The sequence below is a fragment of the Mytilus californianus genome, unplaced genomic scaffold (genome assembly GCF_021869535.1).
Source record: "Mytilus californianus isolate M0D057914Y unplaced genomic scaffold, xbMytCali1.0.p SCAF_8, whole genome shotgun sequence".
In the NCBI taxonomy this organism is placed as follows: domain Eukaryota; kingdom Metazoa; phylum Mollusca; class Bivalvia; order Mytilida; family Mytilidae; genus Mytilus; species Mytilus californianus.
Genome location: NW_026262734.1, coordinates 45,822,989 through 45,846,935, shown reverse-complemented (window position 1 = coordinate 45,846,935; position 23,947 = coordinate 45,822,989). Strand labels below are relative to the sequence as shown.

Below are 23,947 nucleotides of genomic sequence, written 5' to 3'. Positions count from 1 at the left end.
GCTTATTCATATCTGAAAACTTCTGTCAAGTTATTATATTCTTTACCCAACAACGGCCATTTTTCAGTCATATGACTTTCACTTTGTATACAAATTTTGATCACGTGATTTTATCTGATTTCTCAGTGAACAATAGGATATATATAATATATATATACAGTTAAAATTAACTACAAAGTTTATGTATGTTTCTTTACGTTAAAGAACATGATTCTCACTCTTCGTACACTCCAAAAATAATACAATTCATTATTTTTTTTGGATAGTTTAATTCCGGATTTTACCCGAATTAAGTTTTATTATTAGTCACCGGAACTGCGGGAAAACCAAACCAAAACAAGTAAACGTGCAAAAGCAAAAAAAAAAAATAACTCCACTGGCAGTTGCAAATAGATTAAAAATTGAAAATGGTAAAACTTTCGTTGGAAAAGTCTAAATTATATAATCTTGTTGAATGATTATGCTTGTGCTGTTGTTTAATCTATATCTGGCAGATTAGATAGATAAATTTATTTGATCAAATATTTGATATGCAATAATATAACTGTTTGAATGATTGGTGTGACTAGAGAATAGAGACATGGTCACTTAGGTCTTTTTCCGACCCGCAGTAAACACTTGCCAAATTGAGGCGTCCATTTGGCTGTGTGGGATGTACAAGTTTGCAGACACGTCCGATCATAATGGACAGATGCCGAGATGGGGACGTAAAATCTGGTGCCTTGTGTTAAGAGTGCCATGCTCTTTCCACATCAAAAACCCTTGCAATAACTCTTTGAGGGGTCTTTAGGTGGCCTTTTGCAAGGCAAAATTTCTGTCCCTATGCAATATATACCCTCATCACTTTCCTGTGCCAGTGGCAGTCAAAATTTCCACTACCTTAATCCTAGATGGCCCTTATTAGTTAAATATTACAGAACCTACCTATTGTATTTATTTTAAATTTGTTCTCGCCCTGAACATGCATGAAATATTTGCCACTGAACGTTAAGCAACCAAAAATCAACCAATCATGCACAATATAAGTTCGGGAAATTATGCTTCTCTTTTATAGTTATAACAGACTGTAGAGATTTAACAGATAATACTGCTACTATTATTATTGTTACTCTCTATACAATTCTTACAGTATTTGGAGAATACAGTTATTTTATTGAAACTTTTACATATATGAATTTCTCACATTGATATCATTTCACATGAGGCCAAATAAAAATATATGTATGGTTCCACTTACATGTACATCCTGAAATTAAAGAAAATAGGGTCCGTAAGGTAGGCATCTTTTTTTGGATTGTCAAAATCCAGAAAAATATTGTGTGTTCACAGAGTCCGATTCCAGTACTATACATGCCCCATAACGGTAATTTGCCATATATTCTAATTATGTTTGGTTGTAAAATAAACAGACATGCTACGTTTTTAGTTAATTTTGTTGCATTCTGTTAAGAATTTGTTGCATTTTTAGCCATACAATATTATAAGCCTCGTATGTTTGAGGTTGATGAGTTTTTATTTACAAACAACAATGCTCTTTTTGCAGGATAGAGATTTAGCAGCACGTAGACAACTACACACAACAATATTTGATCATTGTTACTCACCATGTGGAAAGTACATTGCAGCTGCTAATAACTATGGACAGATTGCTGTTTTTAGGTGCAGTAACATTTATTTTTAATTCAGAGAAGTATACATGGTTTAAAAAGAAATGTAATTCCAGTGTTCTCGGTCATAAAACTATTATCAGTACTCCGAGTACACAATTTGTGCTTGAAACATCTGATACATTATTTTGATTGGTTAAAGCCTGAGTATGATAATCATACTCAAAATATTTATGATGGCATGGCCAGGTCTGCTGTCATTAGTGTATCCAGGAACATATATATTGACGGGACTTGACACTACCTGATTGTAGTCGATTTTATCGTCGTGCCATAGTTAATAAAGATACGATACAGAAACGGACATGTGTTAAAAACGGACTCGCTATTATCCTAATAATTTCTGATATTATCAATAAAATGTCATTCAAACTAGTTTTATAGTGATGCTAGTGTATCAAACTTGTATTCTGTCACTTCAAATTTGTTAAAATCGCAAGCATTTCATCACAGAATTGTGCAGAATGCAAACAAGGTAATAAAAAAGTGGCGGCCATTGCCGCGACGATTTACAAATTCCCAAACTATTATAAAACACTTCACATCAAATAAATCAAACTTATTTTGGTAATTTTATACGACAAAATATATCTACTAAATGATAAAACTTGTATTTATTTACAATTAGAGTTATGTGGTTTATTTGTTGAGCAGTTCTGATAGTTTTTCAGTCAGACGCTACCAAAATCCGTAAATCTCGGGAAGTCTCGGGGAGTCCGAGATTTTATCAATTTTATACTGAGAAGCGTATCAGATTCATTTCCCGTTAGATATACTGTTCCCAGGTGTATCATATTCAATATAGCTTTATTAGAAATTTTGGCGTCCTAACAAAACTTGATTTTAAACAGTTGTCAAAGGATATTTCGTTATAAATGTTACTACATGCTTTTTTTTTTAAATCTTGTCAACCATAACAGTCAAGGATATAATTCTATAGGGTTATTAGAGAAAAATAACATACATTTGTTATTGGGGACTAAAAAAATCAAAGAACTGTGATAACATATGTATGTTACATGTTTCAAAGGGACAATATACACCATTAGTTTTGTTAAAATGTCTATAAGTGCTATTGATATTACTATTGTCTTTATGTATTCTAAACTATAGAAAAATATAACAGTTCATAGTTTGTCAATCATGCATAGTAAACCTATGTTATGACAGAAAAAATATGCCTGTAATAACTAAAGGGTGTTATTACAGTTTCTCAACATCACTCCAAAGCATTTGCTCAGACATGCATCATGCTTAATTACAATGTATTTTAATTCATTGTAAGAAATCATGATCAGAACATGTAATGAGGTTCTGCGCAAGTTTCCTAGTAATTCTCAAGTGTCTCATATATTAAGTTACATGCCTTTAATAACTAAGCCTTGTTATTACAGCTGAGTTTATCCCTTAAAAGCCTTGTCTCATTGATTTACCATGGTAAATGAAAAATGTATTAATCTAATTCAAAAATTAGTTATCAAGGCTATGCATTTAGTTTCTGCACAAAGTTTCAAGAGTTCCCTAGAGTCCACTAAAAATTAAAACATTTATGATTTATTTTACAAATAACAAACATGTGTTATTACAGATTTCAAAAATTTAAGGATTAAAGAGTAGACAACTCATCAAAGTATCTGTAATAACACATGCAAGATATTTTCTGTAATAACCCTATAGAGTTATATATCTGACTGCATAAGGCTAACTTTAAACTTCTTTAATTTTTTTTTTTTTATCCAAAATGACATTTGGATATTCAAAAAGATCCTATCATGCCTATTCATACTTTTACTTGTTGGTAATGATTTTTGCAAAAGTTGCAATGTCGATAGTTTGTGATATAAAGGGGAAGTTTTTTATATCCATTATTTTTTTACAGTTTGTCAGCAGCTTTAGCACCAGAAGCTTCTGAAGCTACATGGAAACCCGTCTTTATATTTGAAGGTAAGAAATCAGATAAAAAACAAGGGACCAGTCTTTATGTTCATAAAAAGGATGAATAACATCTGAAAACCACTCAATATATTCATAATAATACAGACAGGACAACAATGGGAATTGTACTATAAGATTTTAAAGGTATAGAAAAACTGGTTAGGAAGAGTTTGGAAATCCAGAGAAAAACACATTACTGGTATTAATCATGTTTAAATTTGAACTAAAGTGGTTATTAAAATTCATAGAAACTAGTCTTATTAGTGTTGGACAAAAATCATTATATTTTAATGTTATACATGAAAACAAATGTAATAAAATTGAGAATGGAAATGGGGAATGTGTCAAAGAGACAACAACCCGACCATAGAACAGACAACAGCAGAAGGTCACCAACAGGTCTTCAATGCAGCGAGAAGTTCCCGCACCCAGAGGCGTCCTTCAGCTGGCCCCTAAACAAATATATATACTAGTTCAGTGATAATGAAGCCCTTTAATGAAAGATACAAAGTTTTTGAGAAAAAAAATTAATAATTGAGGTCATGAGATACCATGTAAACAACTTAAAATTCACTTTATTTATTTCGTATATCAAGCGTTTATGGTAGAGTTTGTGTTGCTTAGTCTTTAGTTTAATACTTTGTGTAATGTGTGCTGTTGTTTGTCATTTTTCGTTTTTTGCCATGTCATTGTCAGTTTGTTTTTTGACATGAGTTTGAATATCCCTTTGACATCTCTCTCCTCTCTTTTGCTAATACTTTCATGACTTTTGTACTTGTGTTTTCCCATGAAAACATTTTCTTATATACAACATGTAAAGAATCATTTCAAGAGCTTAAAAATGGATTTATTGGGTTTAACTGTTCATTCTAAATAGAAAACAAAAATGTAATATGCCATTAAACTGCATCTGTTTTATGCAAGAGTAATTGATTATGTTTCTTTAAAAAGAAATATTGTTATACCCTTCTTTTCTTTAATCCTTTCCTTCTATATCATTTTTATTTAGGAATTGGTATCCAACTATTGATAACTACTGGAAATATATGTTTGACTTTATTTATTTTGCCCATTATTATCTTTTCATTGTATTTAGCACCCCTCTTTTTCTATTTTTTATTTTCACTTTTCTGTACTCTTAGCCCTTTATTCTCTGTTCTGTAACTCCTATTAAGACCCTCTTATGTCTGCTTGTATATGTACATGTTGTACTTATATCTTTTATTTCAGCCTCAGAAGATGGAGCTATATTTACATTAGCATCAACAGATACTTTATTGATAAGGTAAGTGATAATAGTTTTATAGTAATTTGAACTACCGGTAAGCTAAGAGGTTTTTTGTCACTGGTTCCTAAGCATTGGTCATAATTGCCTTTTGTAGATGACGTCACTTTTTTCCCATTAGATCCCTGAAAGGTTTTTTTTCTTTAAATTTCAGTTCTAGCCCTAAAGGAGACTAAAAATTGTACAATCCTATAGAATTCTCAAAATTGAAAAAAAATGTATAAAAATGCAAGCAAATTTTACTTTACTTGTAAAATCAGTGCCCTTATCATCTGACATAAGTCAATAATCAAGTTATAATTAATTAGTTACAATTATCAGAAATTTGGTTGAAATATTAAACAAAATTGCATAACTCTTACTTGAGCATTTTCTGCAATAAAATTTATTTGTTTGTTTTACATTTATATCCCATTATATTGCTATTTAACAGTTATTGGAAATATCTCAGCATTAGGTATTTGTACATTCAGATTTGAATACAGGAAATGTATTTTTTCTTAATGAAGAATGAACAACAATTTAGATAAAAAATAGTTATTATTTTTTTTAATTTATGTTGTTGAGAAAGTGCATTTATAAGGCCTCTTTCTGGAAATTATTAAACCTGTCATTATTAATGGCATATAAAAAATATATTACTTGTTTGACGATTTTCCTTTCCATTCTTGTCAAAAATAAAATCTGACAGTCTAAAATTGAAAGATCAGTATATATATCTATATTTGCATCAATATTGCGAAATTCCCTAACTTTGGACAATAACATAGAAATTTTACAGTAAGATTGGAAATGAAAAGAGAAAAAAATTTAGAAAAAAGTATAGTCAGAAAGAATATCAGACTAGCTATGAATATGGCTGGATCACAACATCAACGATGCTTTGATTTTTCCTTTTTTAGCTCACCTGGCCCGAAGGGCCAAGTGAGCTTTTCTCATCACTTGGCGTCCGTCGTCCGTCGTCGTCGTCGTTAGCTTTTTACAAAAATCTTCTCCTCTGAAACCACTGGGCCAAATTTAACCAAACTTGGCCACAATCATCATTACGGTATCTAGTTTAAAAAATGTGTCCGATGACCCCGCCAACCAACCAAGATGGCCGCCATGGCTAAAAATAGAACAAAGGGGTAAAATGTAGATTTTGGCTTATATCTCTGAAAACAAAGCATTTAGAGTAAATCTGACATAGGGTAAAACTGATTATCAGGTCAAGATCTATCTGCCCTGAAATTTTCAGACAAATCTGACAACCTGTTGTTGGGTTGCTGCCCCTGAATTCGTAATTTTAAGGAAATTTTGCAGTTTTTGGTTATTATCTTGAATATTATTATAGATAGAGATAAACTGTAAACAGCAATAATGTTCAGCAAAGTAAGATCTACAAATAATTTGTCATGACCAAAATTGTCAGTCGACCCCTTTAGGAGTTATTGCCCTTAATAGTCAATTTTTAACAATTTTTTGGTAAATTTTTGTAATCTTTTACAAAAATCTTCTTCTCTAAAACTACTGAGACAAATTTAACCATACTTGGCCATAATCATTATTAGGGTATCTAGTTTGAAAAATTTGTCTGATGACCCCGCCTTCCAACCATCATGGCCGACTTGGTTAAAAATAGAACATAGGGGTAAAATGCAGTTTTTGGTTTATATCTTTGAAACTAAAGCATTTAGAGCAAATCTGACAGGTGGCAAAAATGTTCATCAGATTAAGATTTATCTGCCCTGAAATTTTCAGACGAATCCGACAACCCGTTGTTGGGTTGCTGCCCCTGAGTTAATACAGGTGAGCGACACAAGCTCTTGAGAGCCTCTAGTTTTAGTTTATTGACAAACAAGTCTTGACCTATCCAATGTTACCCAATTGAAAAGAATTCTCATTATCATTATCATACAATGTTCAATTTAGAAAGCTTCCTAAGAGTTCAGGTCTAATTTTGTTTTCCATGATGTCATATACCCTTTTTGTCAATTGTTTTGATAAATTTTCTTTAGCTGACCTTGTTATATATGCCCCACCTATGAAAGTAGGGAGGCATTATGTTTTTTGATCTGTATGTTTGTCTTGTATGAGGGTCATAATGGGGGTACCTTCATGACGAATAACGGTAGAAAATCTGGCCAAATGACGTTAATGGTATATTGTGCATGACGATAAAATGAACACTTTCTTTATGACGGAAAAATAATCTACTGATTTTGAAGAATCACGTTAAGTTCTTTCCAAAAATAACGGTAACGGTTAATTATTTGAGACCTCTGACAAATCACGATAAGGATATTTTGAAGAATCACAATAAAATTTTAACCAATTTGATGCTAACGGTAGCCGAAAATGACCGTTTGAAGCCTGACGGTAAAGGGCATTCCTACCCTCTTGTATCAGGGTCAAATTGTTGGTTGAGGTAGTTTACAATGAAGTTTTGTTCACATCAACTTGAAACTTAGTACACATGATCTTTATGGTGTGAACTTTTAAAATATATAGCTCAAATATTTTGGGGATATACTTTTGATATCAAGAGAAACAATGCCCATCTTTATGCTGTGAGCTATTTAATTGATGACTAGAAGCTTGTGAATATGCAGAATAGGTTTGAAAATACGTTTTCTATCATATTCTGACATAGCAATAAAATTCTGTCTTAAAATATGTTTTGAAGAATACAACCAAGTGCAGCAAGAAATAGAATATGAATATGAATATGATAAAAGGAGATCTGGGGGTAAACATGGTAAACATCAGCAAAACCAGTTAACCAATGCTAGTTTAGTTATGTTTGTATTGATGATATGATTTTCAATTACTTTCAGTGGAGGAAATGGTCCAATAAAAGCTTGGAAATGGTCTGATATTTTAAGTAAGGTAAATTCTTTTGATATTACTAAAAGATAACCTGAAAAATACTTGATTATACAAACCATTTATGTAAATATACACATGCTTCTGAGTGGGAAAGTGCTACTTCTTAAAAATAATTTCTTTTTGACACATATATCGTCGATACTCGAAAAAAAAGTTGACCCTTCTTTAAGTCAGATAATTTTTGCTGTTTATCCTGATGTAAAACATGTAAAAGTTGACTAGTGCATTTCTATTTCTGCAGGTGTAAACAATCTCATCTATAAGTCCTTACTGAATCCATTGTTTTATTACCAAATTACCTCTTGTTAAATTTTTTGAACATGGAGACATTTTACTATATTATAAAACGGATATATGAAAAATCTTCCCCATATTCTTTCAAATACTTATAGGTGATACAGCTTCATGTCTTATTTGTAATTTTCTGTAAAACTTGCTTAGATACAATAACTGCAAGTAGTTTGATGTGTATTGTAACAATTCAAAACATGTAGTAAAGTATTTATAAGAAATATTACAGAAAATGTCATGTCATCAATTCCTACTAATAAAGGATTGAAAGAAAGTTTAAGATTATTCTATTGTAGGAAATTGGTCATTCACAGCAAAAATCCAAACTGAATTCAACCAAATGTTTCATTGTCTTAATATTTACTCTCATATGATTTTGAACCTAGAGGATGTGATAGATAGGGAAACAAATAGATGCATGGAAAACTTTCACTTGTAGTAGTTAACATTTGATACCACTGTAAACTATCCTTTTCTATATTATTATGAGTAATAGGATAACTATATTTGGTATACGGTTTCCTTGCAACATCTACATGTCTGTCAGACAGGGTTCACCTGACCTCGACCTCATTTCATGGATCAGTGATCAAGGTGAAAGTTGCGTGATTAGGTTGGTTTCTCAGATACTATAAGCAGTAGGTCAACTATATGTGGTGTATAGAATGAATGTAAGGGGTACATTTTAGTCTGGCAGATTTCATCTGACCTTGACCTCATTTTCATGGTTCATTGGTCAATGTTAAGTTTTTGTGTTTTGGTCTTTTTTTCACATACTATATGCAATATGTCAACTATATTTGGTGTATGGAATGATTGTGAAATGTAGATGTCGGTCTAGCCGGTATTATCTTACCTTATTTTCATGGTTCATTGGTTAATGTTAAGTGTTTGTGTTTTGGTTTTTTTTTCAATTACCATAAGCAATAGGTCAACTATATTTGGTGTATAGAATGATTGTAAGGTGTACATGTCTGTCTGACAGGATTTATCTGACCTTGACCTCATTGTCACAGTTATTAAAAATGTTAGTTTATGTGATACTTGTAGTAAAACCTTTATCTTTAAGACTTTCAACATAAAATAAACATGATCAATGGTCAGTAAAGCAGGCAAGACATTGTAGCATGTGCACTCTTGAATTTTTTAAGCCCCTACGACAAAATGTTGAGGGGCAATTTAAATTTACCCCCATCCGTCCGGATATAAATACATGATATGTCCTGCTATATCCTCCTACAATTTTTAAGCTACAGCTTTAATATATTGTAGCATGTTTAGGATGTTTCTACACATAATAGAGCTGTGCATGGCCACATGCAGGATTTAGATTTTTTTTCAAATATTCTCAAAATGCCAGGTATTTGACTTAGTCTTTTTTTTTGTACTAAAAGTCAGAAAGGGGGGTGTAAGATATTCACAAAAACCAGTAGTTGGACTTCATCCTTCTCACTTGCTATATAATTGAAAACATGGTTTGTACTACTACAATTTAATGTCCCTAATGCAATAAATAAGATTTTTTAGTATTGTCAAATATTTAATCAATACCGGGAAGTTGAACTTGGTGACTACTGCAAATAGAAAATTGAACTTGGTGACTACTAAAACTGGAAAGTTGAAACCTTTTGGCTGGACATTTAGTCCTGTAAGTGTAGACATTCAGAATAGAAATAAAAGATAGATCATAGTGTTAAAAAACATTATTTCTTATGGTCAGGCAGGGGCATCATTTGTGTCTTATAGACAGCGCCACAAATTCAAGTTGTACTTCAACATCACTGTTTGTCAAATCTAAAGTATGTGGAACTATACTCATGCATATGGCAGAGCAGAGGGGGAGGGGGGATTTCCGTATCTAGTTTATATATATATGTTAATACTTTGTGATTTACAGTCCCCAAGAGTGGTGTGGTCCTTAAATATTCCAAAAAAGTGAGTATAAAAATATAAGTAGAAAATATGTTATCGGGTTATTGCACCAATATTGGTGAAAACTCTATAATGGAAATTGGTCAAAATGGAAGCAATATATTATCGCTGGCAATACTGCTGAATATGACACTCTTAATTTTTGTTCCATTTGATAAAGAATATTGCCTTGCTTTATAATGAATATAAAAATGTTTGATGCACCTTAGAATGTTACATATTGCTACACAAATTGAACAAATGTCAATGTGCTGTCTTCAATGATGAAAGTTTTCTTGCACCACAAAATAAACCCACATGCACTGACAGGATAATATTGTATAAAAATAGCTAATTAATCTGTTACTGACAGGAAAAAACAGACGCTTAATCTATATTGATCAAATATAATCTTTTGTTGAGGTTAACGTTATGATTAGCACACAAATTTATAGATCATGAAATGAAGCAAAACAAAAATTACAAGATTAAATTATTGACTTTTTTCTGCTTCATGTTTATATAATTACAATGTATATATACAACGAACATAAATTTTTACTGAGGCTTGTATTTCCTGGATTAGCAAACGATTACCGGTAGTATCAAAATATATTATTTCAGATCTTTCTAAGTACATTGATTAATTTAGATGTGTTTTTAGTTGTTATATAGTGTCGACAATGTTTATCTGATTCTGTTCTCTGCGTCATGGTTTTGACGACAGTGCATATGATACATTTATGAGGGTGTATTGTGAAAATTGTGAAAATTTTGAAATAATAAAAAAAGAAGGCAAGCTCAGAGCTTTTCAGTATTTTTTATCCTCATGGGATACTTGTTAATTTTCAGTCTGTTTTTCAAGATAAAGGGACAAATGAATTCTTTTGCAAAATCCATTAAATGAATTCTAGGGTTAATATGATATTTTTACAGTCAATGAGCTGCTCTATAGTTTGATAGATATGATTGTCATCTCAACACATTTTTGTCTGTGATGAATATTTACCAAGAAAGACATAGATGTTACTTTAGCAGTGTTTTGTAACCTCTTATAATGTTATATTAATTAATTAAAATTTTATATATATTTTCTGATAAGGTTGGTTTCATGATAAGTGTTTCCAACTCAATTTATAAAACCCTTTTCCCTCAGTCAAGCTCCAGTGACTGCAAAATTAAGATGACAACTTTTATACAAGTGTGTTTTGAAGAAGTATTTATGATATATCATTGATTTTATTGTATGTTGTTGCATTATGATTCATGCACTTAAAAATCAGATATTCCAATCCCAAATAGATGCAAGAAATTGAATTATGGCCATGTATTATAAAATCACTGCTTTTTATATTGCAGGTAAAAATATCTCTGTCTTTATCAACTATTTGACTTTTTTGCATGAACGAAAAGATTGCAATAATGTTTATGATTTCTTAAATTTTATTATAGAGGACCATTTTCACAGCCTGAGATTAACTCCATAGTCCTTAATACAGAGGTAAGGTATATCAGTTGTGTTCAAGTTCTTTCCATGTGAAATGTTTCTTTGGGTACCGGTACAATGAATTTTCAATTTTAACCTTAAGACTATAGAAGTCAGAGTGGCTAAATTAGGTAATTTTTTAACAGAAATTCAATATTCAGTTCATATTTACCTCTATTGTATATACCCACTCCCAGAGTCTATGTTATATTATACCCCCCTTTAACAGGATAGGGGGCCTCTGTTGCTAGGTGGTCTAAGTAGTTCATCTGCTGTATCACTGAGGTTGGGAGTTTAGACCCCCCACTTGGCAGGTGCTTTCAACTCCAATCTTAATTGACTACCGGTAAGATTGCCAGTTTTCCTGCTGAAGGTAGTAGTTCTGTCTGGGCACTCCGGCTCCTTTCACCATTAAAAACTGGCTGCCATAATATAGCCAATTGTGCTGAAAGTGGTGTTAAACACAAAATATCAATCAATAATAGAATGAATGGTATACTGCAATCACTTTTTCCACATGTATGTCCATAACTTTCATTAGATACAACTCAGCTTCTGTATTGAGGCATTTATTATTTGTTCTGGAACTTTATAATGTTGAGTTGTCCATGTAAGCAACTTTTCACACCTGTTGATCAGTCACTACTCAAAAGTTCATTAAAATGTTGCTTAGATTTTTTATATAGTGCATGTTATTTGTATTATACATTTTTGTACTACGGAATCATGATGAATACTGTATCTAATTGAAAAGATAAATATTTCTTCTGTAGATATAAATACAAACTATCTACAGTATTTGTTGTTTGAGTGTTGTAAATGAAATGTTGAGAATTAACATATTTTTTTCAGGAAGATAAATCTGAAGTGTTTGCTGGATGTGGTGACAATAACATTTATGTGTGGGACCTTGAATCTGGTGAACAAAAGGTAACATATTTTAATGTAGTCTAGTTCCTGTCCTAACAAAATTTACCTCTCTGTGATATAGTATGGTTCCCTTCCCCAACAAAAATTACATCTCTGTGATATAGTCTGGTTCCCTTCCCCAACAAAAATTACATCTCTGTGATATACATGTAGTCTGGTTCCCTTCCCCAACAAAAATTACCTCTCTGTGATATAGTCTGGTTCCCTTCCCCAACAAAAATTACCTCTCTGTGATATAGTCTGGTTCCCTTCCCCAACAAAAAATACCCTTCTGTGATACAGTCTTGTTCCCTTCCCCAACAAAAATTACCCTTCTGTGATATAGTCTGGTTCCCTTCCCCAACAAAAATTACCTCTCTGTGATATAATCTGGTTCCTGTCCCCAACAAAAATTACCGTTCTGTGATATAGGCTGGTTGACTCCCTAAATTACTTTTTAAAAAATCTTGTTAAGGCCCAATTACTACCTCAAGTTAAAATGATGTATAAGAAAAATGATTGATGATCCAAACTACCATTAGACATGGTTGCTAACAAAACTAAAAATGGCCTAAAGAATGTCATGCTGTTCAATTGAACAATACTGTCTCCTTGGGGCATTTAGTTTTATGTTTAGAATCATAGTTGCCTATTTTTTCTTATTTGACAATCAAAGGATATCATGAAGATGATTATTTGTACATGATAATTGATTAGACTGTGACACTGTACATGATAATTGATTAGACTGTGACACTGTACACGGTAATTGATAAGAATGTGACACTGTACATGATAATTGATTAGACTGTGACACTGTACATGATAATTGATAAGAATGTGACACTGTACATGATAATTGATAAGAATATGACACTGTACATGATAATTGATTAGACTGTGACACTGTACATGGTAACTGATTAGACTATGACACTGTACATGATAATTGATTAGACTGTGACACTGTACATGATAATTGATTAGACTGTGACACTGTACATGATAATTGATTAGACTGTGACACTGTACACGGTAATTGATAAGAATGTGACACTGTACATGATAATTGATTAGACTGTGACACTGTACATGATAATTGATTAGACTGTGACACTGTACACAGTAATTGATTATAATGTGACACTGTACATGGTAACTGATTAGACTGTGACATTGTACATGATAATTGATTAGACTGTGACACTGTACATGATAATTGATTAGACTGTGACACTGTACATGGTAACTGATTAGACTGTGACATTGTACATGATAATTGATTAGACTGTGACACTGTATCATTTCAGATAACATTAAGTGGACATGACAATTATGTACACAGTTTAGCAGTGAAGAATGGAAACACATGTGCCTCGGCATCAGAGGATGGTACAGTCAAAATATGGGGTAAATAAAGACTTTATTATACATTGGGTACTAATTTCACATAGTCAATGATCAACGCAAAATTATTCTATAAAAGGAGGTTACTCATAAATTCATACAAAGAGAAAAACCTGAGAGAATCACATGAAAGCCTTACAGATTGAGACTGTATGCTGCAGGGAGATTTGGAAAAAAGGACATGTTCACGATGCCCCTTCCTCTGCTGGCTGATTGGAAAAGCAGTAAACATTTATTTATTTATACCTGTTTGTGTAATATGAACTAGTTCCATTCTATGTTTTTATTTCAGATACAAGGAGCCCAAGTGATGCTGTGCATAGTATAGAACCATATAAAAATGAGGTATTCAGAGGACTATAAATTTATAAATTTTAAAATGTGTCAAATTCTGTTTAGGTTGTTTTTCATCCATTTTATTTGATTTGTTGTTAGAATAGTATTAATCAATATGTAGGCTGGTATTTTGTCAGATCATTCTATTTTCCAAAACAAAAGAACATGCAACAGTATAAAATTCAGCAATTATATAAAGGCTTTTATAATCAATAATTGAATTAATTGAATGTTATTTTTATTCTTGAAATAAAAGCTGGCTGCAACTATATAGCTTATAGTGCTGAAAGTGGTGTTAAACACCAACAGTCAATCAATCATTTATTGTTGTAAAGTTATTGGAAGTATGTTTTACAATTTTCTAATAATGTTTATTGTAACCTATATCGTGGAGGTTTTCAGTGACAGGATCAATGTGTATTTTTATGCTCCCTCCGTAGCAGAGGGGGCATTAAGTTTTACCCTTGTCTGTCCGTCTGTACGTCCCAAAATTGGTTTCCGTTCTTTAACTTTAGTTTGCCTCAACCAAATGTTATGAAACTTATGCACAATTCTTACAACCATAAAACACAGATCGAGTTTGAATTTGGGTGGCATCACTTTTACCGTTCTAGAGTTATGCCCCTTTACAAATGAAAAATTGCTGAATTTTTGGTTTCCGTTCTCTAACTTTAGTTTGCCTCACCCAATTGTTATGGAACTTATCCACAATGTTTATTACCACAAAACACAGATCAAGGTTTAATTTTGGTGGTGTCACTTTTACCATTCTAGAGTTATGCCCCTTTACAAATGAAAAAAATGCTGTTTTTTTTTTGTTTCCGTTCTCTAACTTGAGTTTGCCTCAACCAAATGTTATGAAACTTATCCACAATGTTTATTACCACAAAACACAGATCAAGTTTGAATTTTGGTGGTGTCACTTTCACTGTTCTAAAGTTATGCCCCTTTACAAATGGAAAAATTGCAGAAATATTAGATTTTGTCCTCTAACTTTAGTTTGCCTCAACCAAATGTTATGAAACTTATGTACAATGCTTATTACCACAAAACACAGATAAAGATTGAATTTGGTGGTGTCACTTCTACTGTTCTAGAGTTTTGCCCCTTTAAAAATGGAAAAATTGCTGAATTTTGTTTCTGTTCTCTAATTAAGTTTACGTCAACTAAATGTTATGAAACTTATAATCAATGCTTATTACCACAAAACTCAGATCAAGTTCAAATTTGGGTAGTGTTATTTTTACAGTTCTTGAGTTATGGCCCTTTGTAAAGTTATATGCAAGCAGGGGCATCATCTGTTTCCCATGGACACATTCCCCATTTATTTATTTTTTTAAATAATTTTCTTATTTCAAAGTATTGTGGGTGGTGTCATTATAAATTGGATGTTGAACCAAAGGAAAATTAAAAATCAGACAAACAATTAGGACAATGAATTTCTGGTGTTCAGAATTGATAAAAGACGCACTGAAGTTCTTTTACCCATATGTGACAAATAATTAAGGCCAATTACTTCTGGAGAAAACCATGTATGTATGAAATAATTGATTATAATCATACCATAGCATTAAAGACATCTGCCTAATGGTCTAAGGTAACAAGAGCACTCAGTCACTCAGATTCAATATGAACAGCTGATGAAAACTACATTTTAATCCTTAATCTATATATGTATTTTAGTTGTGTGCAAGACCTAAGTTTGGTAAATGGTTGGGATGTGTTGCCATGGATACCACAGATGATTGGCTGGTAAGATAAATACAGTTTATGTGTTATGCAGTCTTATTACAACTTGTCAGTTCAATTTTTATTTGTATTAAATAATTTGTAATGTCAGATTTACATTAGATGTTCAATGCAGATAATGATTCCTTAATGGTTATAAGACAAATCAAATCACCTGATACGATCACATGTTTACAATTTATATTAAAGCAACCCAAGAATAGAATTATTAGCTTTATCTTCCTAGTTAACCAACACTATTTTAACCCATTGTTTGCGTACTTTTAGAAAACCATTATATAATGATTTTAAAAAAATCCATATTTTATTTATTTGAAAAAGTATTTGACATTATATATTGTAAATATGAATAATTAATAGAAATATGCAACAATAAATTATTATTCTATATAAATAATTAATAAATATTGAAATTTAGTGAGTATTTACTGAACTATCAACTAAGAAATCAGCATCTTCATTATGCAAATCACCTACATGATGTTCAATTGATTTTACATGGGATAATATGCTTTCATATCACTAAACAAATTTTTGTGTTAAAAGTTTAACTTTTAGGGTCAAAATGCTTATCACATATATATTTTATTTGAAGATCTGTAAATGTAAGAATTAAGTGCTGTTTTTTGAATATTTATTCAAAATGATAGCAATTTTTGAAACTTTACAAAACTCATTGTAAAAGGAAAATTTTCGTCAAAAAATTTCTTGGCTTCTATGCAAGGGAAAGATTTTATATTTGGTCTGCAACTTGATAATGTTGAGTTGCAGTGTGTAAGAAATTTCTACTCGTGCTTTGCAGCCACTTCCTGTTTACCGATAGTTTGAAATATTAAAACACTAATAGTACAAGGGAAAATTTTCGTCAAAGTGTTCTTGGCTTCAACTGAAGGGAATAATCAGATATGCTTCGGTTTTCATGTTACTCAATAAATTGCATGCAACGATGCAGGTCCAGACACAGTATTGGTCTTGTTTTCATTTGAGAGGAGAAATCTGAAAACAAGTTTGTTTATTACAGGTATGTGGAGGGGGACCAAGTCTGTCTTTATGGCATCTAAGATCATTGACAGCTACAACTATGTTTGATACACCGGGAGCCTGTCAGCAGTGTGTTATGTTCCATGATGATTCAGTAAGACTATTTATAGACAGATCTCTAAATATTCATATTTTTCATACAGGAACGCTCAAAGCGGAATACTTCAAGGATGTATTAGAACCAAAACAGTTGAAACAATTCAATCAAACTTGGTTTTTATGCCCCTGGCGAAGCGGAGGGGACATTAAGTTTTACCCTTGTCCGTCTGTACGTACATACGTCCCAAAATTGGTTTCCATTCTCTTCACTTAAGTTTGCCTCAACCAAAGGTTATCAAACTTATACACAATGCTTATTACCACAAAACACAGATCAAGTTTGAATTTTGGTGGCGTCACTTCAACCGTTCTAGAGTTATGTCCCTTTATAAATGGAAAAATTGCAAAATTTTTCATTTCCGTTCTCTAACTTAAGTTTGCATCAACCAAATGTTATGAAACTTATACACAATGCTTATTACCACAATACACAGATCAAGTTTGAATTTTGGTGGTGTCACTTTTACTGTTCTAGAGTTATGCCCCTTTACAAATAGAAAAATTAAAATATCAATGATGTCATTGTTCAAGTAATTTTTATATGACCGCAATAAATTTTGCGGTCGTATATTGGTATGACGTTGTCGTCGTCATGTCTTCCGAAGACACATTGGTTTTCGCACTCTAACTTTAGTTTAAGTGAATGGATCTCTATGAAATTTTACCATTATGTTCAATACCACAAAAGGAAGGTGGGGATTGATTTTGTGGGTTATGGTACCAACAGTTAAGGAATTAGGGGCCAAAAAGGGGCATTTTTGTAACTTCCAGACATATCTTGTGTATTAGTGTATGGATCTCTCTGACATTGTACCACAAGGTTCCATATCACAATGGGAATGCTGGGATTGATTTTGGATGTAATTGCCTCCAAATTTTAGGAATTAGGGGCAAAAAAAGGGGCAAAAAACAAGCATTTTTCTAGTTTCATGACAATAACTTGTGTGTAAGTGTATGGATCTCTCTGACATTGTACCACAAGGTTCCATATCACAAAGGAAATGCTGGGATTGATTTTGGGGGTAATTGCCTCCAATTTTTAGGAATTAGGGGCCAAAAAGGGGCAAAAAACAAGCATTTTTCTAGTTTCATGACAATATCTTGTGTGTAAGTGTATGGATCTTTATGAAATTGTACTACAAGGTTCCATATCACAAAGGGAAAGCTGGAATTGAGTTTGGGGGTAATTGCCCAAAACGTTTAGGAAAAAGGGGCCAAAAATAATCATTTTTCTAATTTCCAGACAATTACTTGTATTCAAGTGTATGGATCTCTCTGAAATTGTACTGCAAGGTACCATACCACAAATGGAAGGCTGGGATTGATCTTGGGGGTAATTGCCTCAAAATTTTAGGAATTAGGGGCCATAAAGGGGCAAAAAAACAAGCATTTTTCTAGTTTAAGGACAATAACTTGTGTTTAAGTGTATTGATCTTTATGAAATTATACTACAATGTTCCATATCACAAAGGGAAAGCTGGGTTTGAGTTTGGGGGTAATTGCCCATAACGTTTAGGAATTTGGGGCCAAAAAGGGGCCAAAAAACAATCATTTTTCTAGTTTCCAGACAATAACTTGTGTTCAAGTGTATGGATCTCTCTGAAATTGTACTGCAAGGTACCATACTACAAAGGGAAGGCTGGGATTGAGTTTGGGGGTGATGAATCATAAGGGGGTTCAAAAAATTTGGGGTGGGGGGATTTTTTTATCTTTTTTTTCTTTAAAATTTTCCATTTTAAATTGGTTATTTCTGATTTATATATAAAAGCAAATAATAATGATATGGTTTGAATAGGTGAATTAATAATTTTTAAGTTCTTAGACCACATTCATTTTGTGTCAGAAACCTATGCTGTGTCAAATATTTAATTACAATCCAAATTCAGTGCTGTATCAAGCTTGAATGTTGTGTCCATACTTGCCCCAACTGTTCAGGGTTCGACCTCTGCGGTCGTATCAAGCTGCGCCCCAGCGGAGCATTTTATTAAAATTAGAGTTATCTTCCTTTGTCCATGATTATAGTTGAATCAACTTCAATCAATGCTTTATACAATGAAATGTTTAATTTTGCCTTCCACTGATAAAACACAGATCAAGTTGAATTTGGGTAGTGTCACTTTAACAATTATTGAGTTATGCCCCTTTATAAATCGAAAAATTGCAAAATTTTTAGTTCCCCTTCTGTAACTTAAGTTTGCCCCTACCAAACATGAAACCTATACACAATACTTATTACCACAAAACAAAGATCAAGTACAAATTTGGGTAGCGTCACTTTTATTGTTCTTGAGTTGTGTCCCTTTATAAGGTTGTATGTAAGCGGGGGCATCATCTGTCTCCATTTATTTTTTTAAATATTTTAATTGTTTTGGTCAATTATCTATATTACCCTATAGGGACATTTGAAAATGAATATTGTTAACTGTTCATCCAATGCATTCAAATTTTAATATGTTAATACTGATGACAAAATGGAGGTCAAGTTTGATATTGACTATTTTCACTTTTACCGTTTAGGACATATGATCCTTGATGACTGGAAAAAAGGCACTGAAAGTGGCAGGTCATACAAGCATAAAGACCCATGAATAAGAATACATTAAGTTCATTTGAACCAATTGCCCTCTATGTTCAACAATTGTTGAAGCCCTCCTCCATGTGCGGGATTTTCTCTCTCTATTGAAGACCCATTGGTGGCCATGGGCTGTTTTCTGCTCTTTGATCGGGTTGTTGTCTCTCTGACACATTCCTGTTTTCATTCTCAATTTCATTATTACCTTCAAAATTCAGAAACCTGGTTTGCTGTCAATTGACCTGATTTCTTGTTAGTTTTTTTTTGTTAATGAATGTACAGGTATATGGAAAACTTATTAGTATGTTAAAGCTTAAATCTATTACTTTTTTCGTTTTAAAAATTAAGTAAAGTCTTAAATTTTTTATTTTTCATTTGTGTAAAAAATAAATACTTCTATTTTATATTTACAGATTATTTCAGCAGGCTCAAAAGGTTACATAAATCACTGGTCTGTAAATGGTGAACAGAGGATGGAAGTTCCCTGTACACCCTCATCTGTGTTCAGTCTATCTTATAATTCTGCATCGAATAATTGCAAGGTAAATAAAAGGTTTTTAATGGAGACCAAAAACTGAGGATGGAAGTTCCCTGTACACCCTCATCTGTGTTCAGTATGTTTTTCAATTCTTCATTAAACGACTGAGGTGCAATTTTAATGTCTGTTCATGGAGAACAGAGGATTGTAGTTCCTTGACAACCGTTACACATGTTCAGTCAGACTGTCATCTCTACATAATATAACTGGTGTAATATCAGGGATTGTTAATGGAGAGTCAAGGATGCACACCTTGTACACCCTCATCTTTATCTTGAGTTCTTATTTAATTACTAAAAGTTACATGTCAGCATCCCTTTGTGTAGAACAGAGGACCGAATTTCCTTGTAAATTATCTGTGTTTAGTCTAGTCACCTCTACATCAGGTAACAGTAAGGTTCTCAGGTAAATAATAGGGTTGGTTAAAGAAAAAAACAGGACCAAACTTCCCTTTATAGTCTCCTTGTTTGCCTATTTTGGTTAAAGGAAAACAGGATGGAAGTTCTGTCTTCAGTTTGTCAACCCTACATCAAATGAAATAATTATCAGGATCAGTTTACAAAGCTCTTCTCGAAGGGCATTCAGGACATGTGAGTTTAAAACACAGAATATACAGTTACAAGATGTCATGAGAAGGTCACTTCCAGTTATCTATCTGATTGGTAGATATAATGATTGCTTGTACTCCTGCTTCTTGGTATAATTTTATCCAGAAGCAGTACTTTAACATTATTGCTTAATACATAAAAGTCAACCTCCTTTTAGTGCAATTAGTAATCAAGTATTGAGATTTCGTTAATTTGTGATTTTTTCAATAATCTTACTTTTTTACCATAATCATACTAATGGCTACGCACACATTGATGAGTAAATGATTTCCTTTATTTATGACAACTATGATGCAAAGTTGCTGAGTGAGGAACACTGAAAGTTGCTGAGTGAGGAACACTGAAAGTTGCCGAGTGAGGAACACTGAAAGTTGCCGAGTGAGGAACACTGAAAGTTGCCGAGTTAGGAACACTGAAAGTTGCTGAGTGTGGAACACTGAAAGTTGCTGAGTGTGGAACACTGAAAGTTGCTGAGTGAGGAACACTGAAAGTTGCTGAGTGAGGAACACTGACTATTGTGGTGATGGAACAGTCTTTATTACAAAATTTGCAAAGGTCAAAATGTTCCAGTGTTGATTTTATTGTCTGAATTTCCTTTTCTGCACTGCAAAAACTTCAATTGTTCCATCAGACATGGTCAAATTGAAAACAAGAACTTGCTACGTTCATTAATTATTCTGATTCTATGTTCCAGTGTTGATTTCATTGTCTGAATTTCCTTTTCTGCACTTCAAAAACTTCAATTGTTCCATCAGACATGGTCAAATTGAAAACAAGAACTTGCTACGTTCATTAATTATTCTGATTCTATGTTCCAGTGTTGATTTTATTGTCTGAATTTCCTTTTCTGCACTGCAAAAACTTCAATTGTTCCATCAGACATGGTCAAATTGAAAACAAGAACTTGCTACGTTCATTACTTATTCTGATTCTATGTTCCAGTGTTGATTTTATTGTCTGAATTTCCTTTTCTGCACTGCAAAAACTTCAATTGTTCCTTCAGACATGGTCAAATTGAAAACAAGAACTTGCTACGTTCATTAATTATTCTGATTCTATGTTCCAGTGTTGATTTCATTGTCTGAATTTCCTTTTCTGCACTGCAAAAACTTCAATTGTTCCATCAGACATGGTCAAATTGAAAACAAGAACTTGCTACGTTCATTAATTATTCTGATTCTGCAAAAACTTCAATTGTTCCATCAGACATGGTCAAATTGAAAACAAGAACTTGCTACGTTCATTAATTATTCTGATTCTATGTTCCAGTGTTGATTTTATTGTCTGAATTTCCTTTTCTGCACTGCAAAAAATTCAATTGTTCCTTCAGACATGGTCAAATTGAAAACAAGAACTTGCTACGTTCATTAATTATTCTGATTCTATGTTCCAGCGTTGATTTCATTGTCTGAATTTCTTTTTCTGCACTGCAAAAACTTCAATTGTTCCATCAGACATGGTCAAATTGAAAACAAGAACTTGCTACGTTCATTAATTATTCTGATTCTGCAAAAACTTCAATTGTTCCATCAGACATGGTCAAATTGAAAACAAGAACTTGCTACGTTCATTAATTATTCTGATTCTATGTTCCAGTGTTGATTTCATTGTCTGAATTTCCTTTTCTGCACTTCAAAAACTTCAATTGTTCCATCAGACATGGTCAAATTGAAAACAAGAACTTGCTACGTTCATTACTTATTCTGATTCTATGTTCCAGTGTTGATTTTATTGTCTGAATTTCCTTTTCTGCACTGCAAAAACTTCAATTGTTCCTTCAGACATGGTCAAATTGAAAACAAGAACTTGCTACAATCATTAAGTATTCTGATTCTATGTTCCAGTGTTGATTTTATTGTCTGAATTTCCTTTTCTGCACTGCAAAAACTTCAATTGTTCCTTCAGACATGGTCAAATTGAAAACAAGAACTTGCTACGTTCATTAATTATTCTGATTCTATGTTCCAGTGTTGATTTCATTGTCTGAATTTCCATTTCTGCACTTCAAAAACTTCAATTGTTCCATCAGACATGGTCAAATTGAAAACAAGAACTTGATATGTTCATTAATTATTCTGATTCTATGTTCCAGTGTTGATTTCATTGTCTGAATTTCCTTTTCTGCACTTCAAAAACTTCAATTGTTCCATCAGACATGGTCAAATTGAAAACAAGAACTTGATATGTTCATTAATTATTCTGATTCTATGTTCCAGTGTTGATTTCATTGTCTGAATTTCCTTTTCTGCACTGCAAAAACTTCAATTGTTCCATCAGACATGGTCAAATTGAAAACAAGAACTTGCTACGTTCATTAATTATTCTGATTCTATGTTCCAGTGTTGATTTCATTGTCTGAATTTCCTTTCCTGCACTGCAAAAACTTCAATCCTTCCATCAGACATGGTCAAATTGAAAACAAGAACTTGCTACGTTCATTAATTATTCTGATTCTAACAAGAAATGGATCAATCGTTTCCTACTGTAGGTAGTACTGAGAAACCTGAAATAATTTAATAATCCTAATCAATCAAGTGCTTATCATTACCCAGTGATAACCAAAATTAAGTATTAAAATGATATACAAACAGGGAACTGTTCTGGACCAATAAGAAACGGAAATCCATAACAATTATACTGTTGACCTTAACACCGTAATCTCACCACGAAATTAGTAACATTTATGGAATAATCGTAAAGGTTGTCATTAATACAGTAATTTATGTTTGCAATGAGGTTGTAATATTCAAAATGTGGAATTCTTTAAATTGAATAGACAGTTATTTCCCATTACCAGTGTCATAAATTTACTGAATAAGTGGTGATAGTGATTTTACTTTCAATTATTGTAACCTTGAATTGTACTTATTAATATGTTGAGTTTTTTAAATTCTTTGTAGGTGCTGAGTGCAACAGGGAACAGTTCTAAGTTGGACATATTTACAAACTTTGGTTACAAAGCATTCTCATTTACATTCTCACAAATTTAAAATACATTATTAAAAATTTGAAAAAAAATTGTAACTTTAGCTTGTCCTTTTAAATTTTTGTTCACAGTAGAACAAAAGTAATTGTATGGAAAAAAAGCTTGTAATACATTTTAGTTATGTCAAATGGGTTTGTGTCTGAATGAGTATTGTTGGGGTCTCATTGGGGGGGTCTGATCCCGGATCCCGCTTATTGTTTTGTCAGAATCCCGTATCCCGCTTCTCGTTGGCCATAATAGCGCTTGTAATTTCACGCTA

General features: G+C 32.4%; 2 protein-coding genes across 2 annotated transcripts in view; one reads left to right on the top strand and one right to left on the bottom strand.

Moving 5' to 3' along the window:
* Positions 1-140, bottom strand: part of LOC127711129 (uncharacterized) — a 36,692-nt gene extending 36,552 nt beyond the window's left edge. The window contains exon 1 of the mRNA XM_052217079.1: positions 47-140. Within this exon, the coding sequence (XP_052073039.1) occupies positions 47-60 (14 nt within the window). The 5' untranslated portion in view covers positions 61-140. The remainder of the gene's footprint in view (positions 1-46) is intronic.
* Positions 141-306: 166 nt separating this feature from the next.
* LOC127711134 (THO complex subunit 6 homolog) lies at positions 307-23,818 on the top strand. Its single transcript, XM_052217085.1, has 14 exons — positions 307-410; positions 1,544-1,659; positions 3,547-3,611; positions 4,833-4,887; positions 7,704-7,755; positions 9,944-9,981; positions 11,410-11,458; positions 12,296-12,373; positions 13,663-13,762; positions 14,052-14,104; positions 15,779-15,847; positions 16,866-16,979; positions 19,970-20,098; positions 23,603-23,818. Exons 1-14 carry the CDS (start codon positions 408-410, stop codon positions 23,690-23,692), a joined length of 1,011 nt encoding a protein of 336 aa, XP_052073045.1. The 5' UTR covers positions 307-407; the 3' UTR covers positions 23,693-23,818.
* The last annotated feature ends 129 nt before the right edge of the window (positions 23,819-23,947 follow it).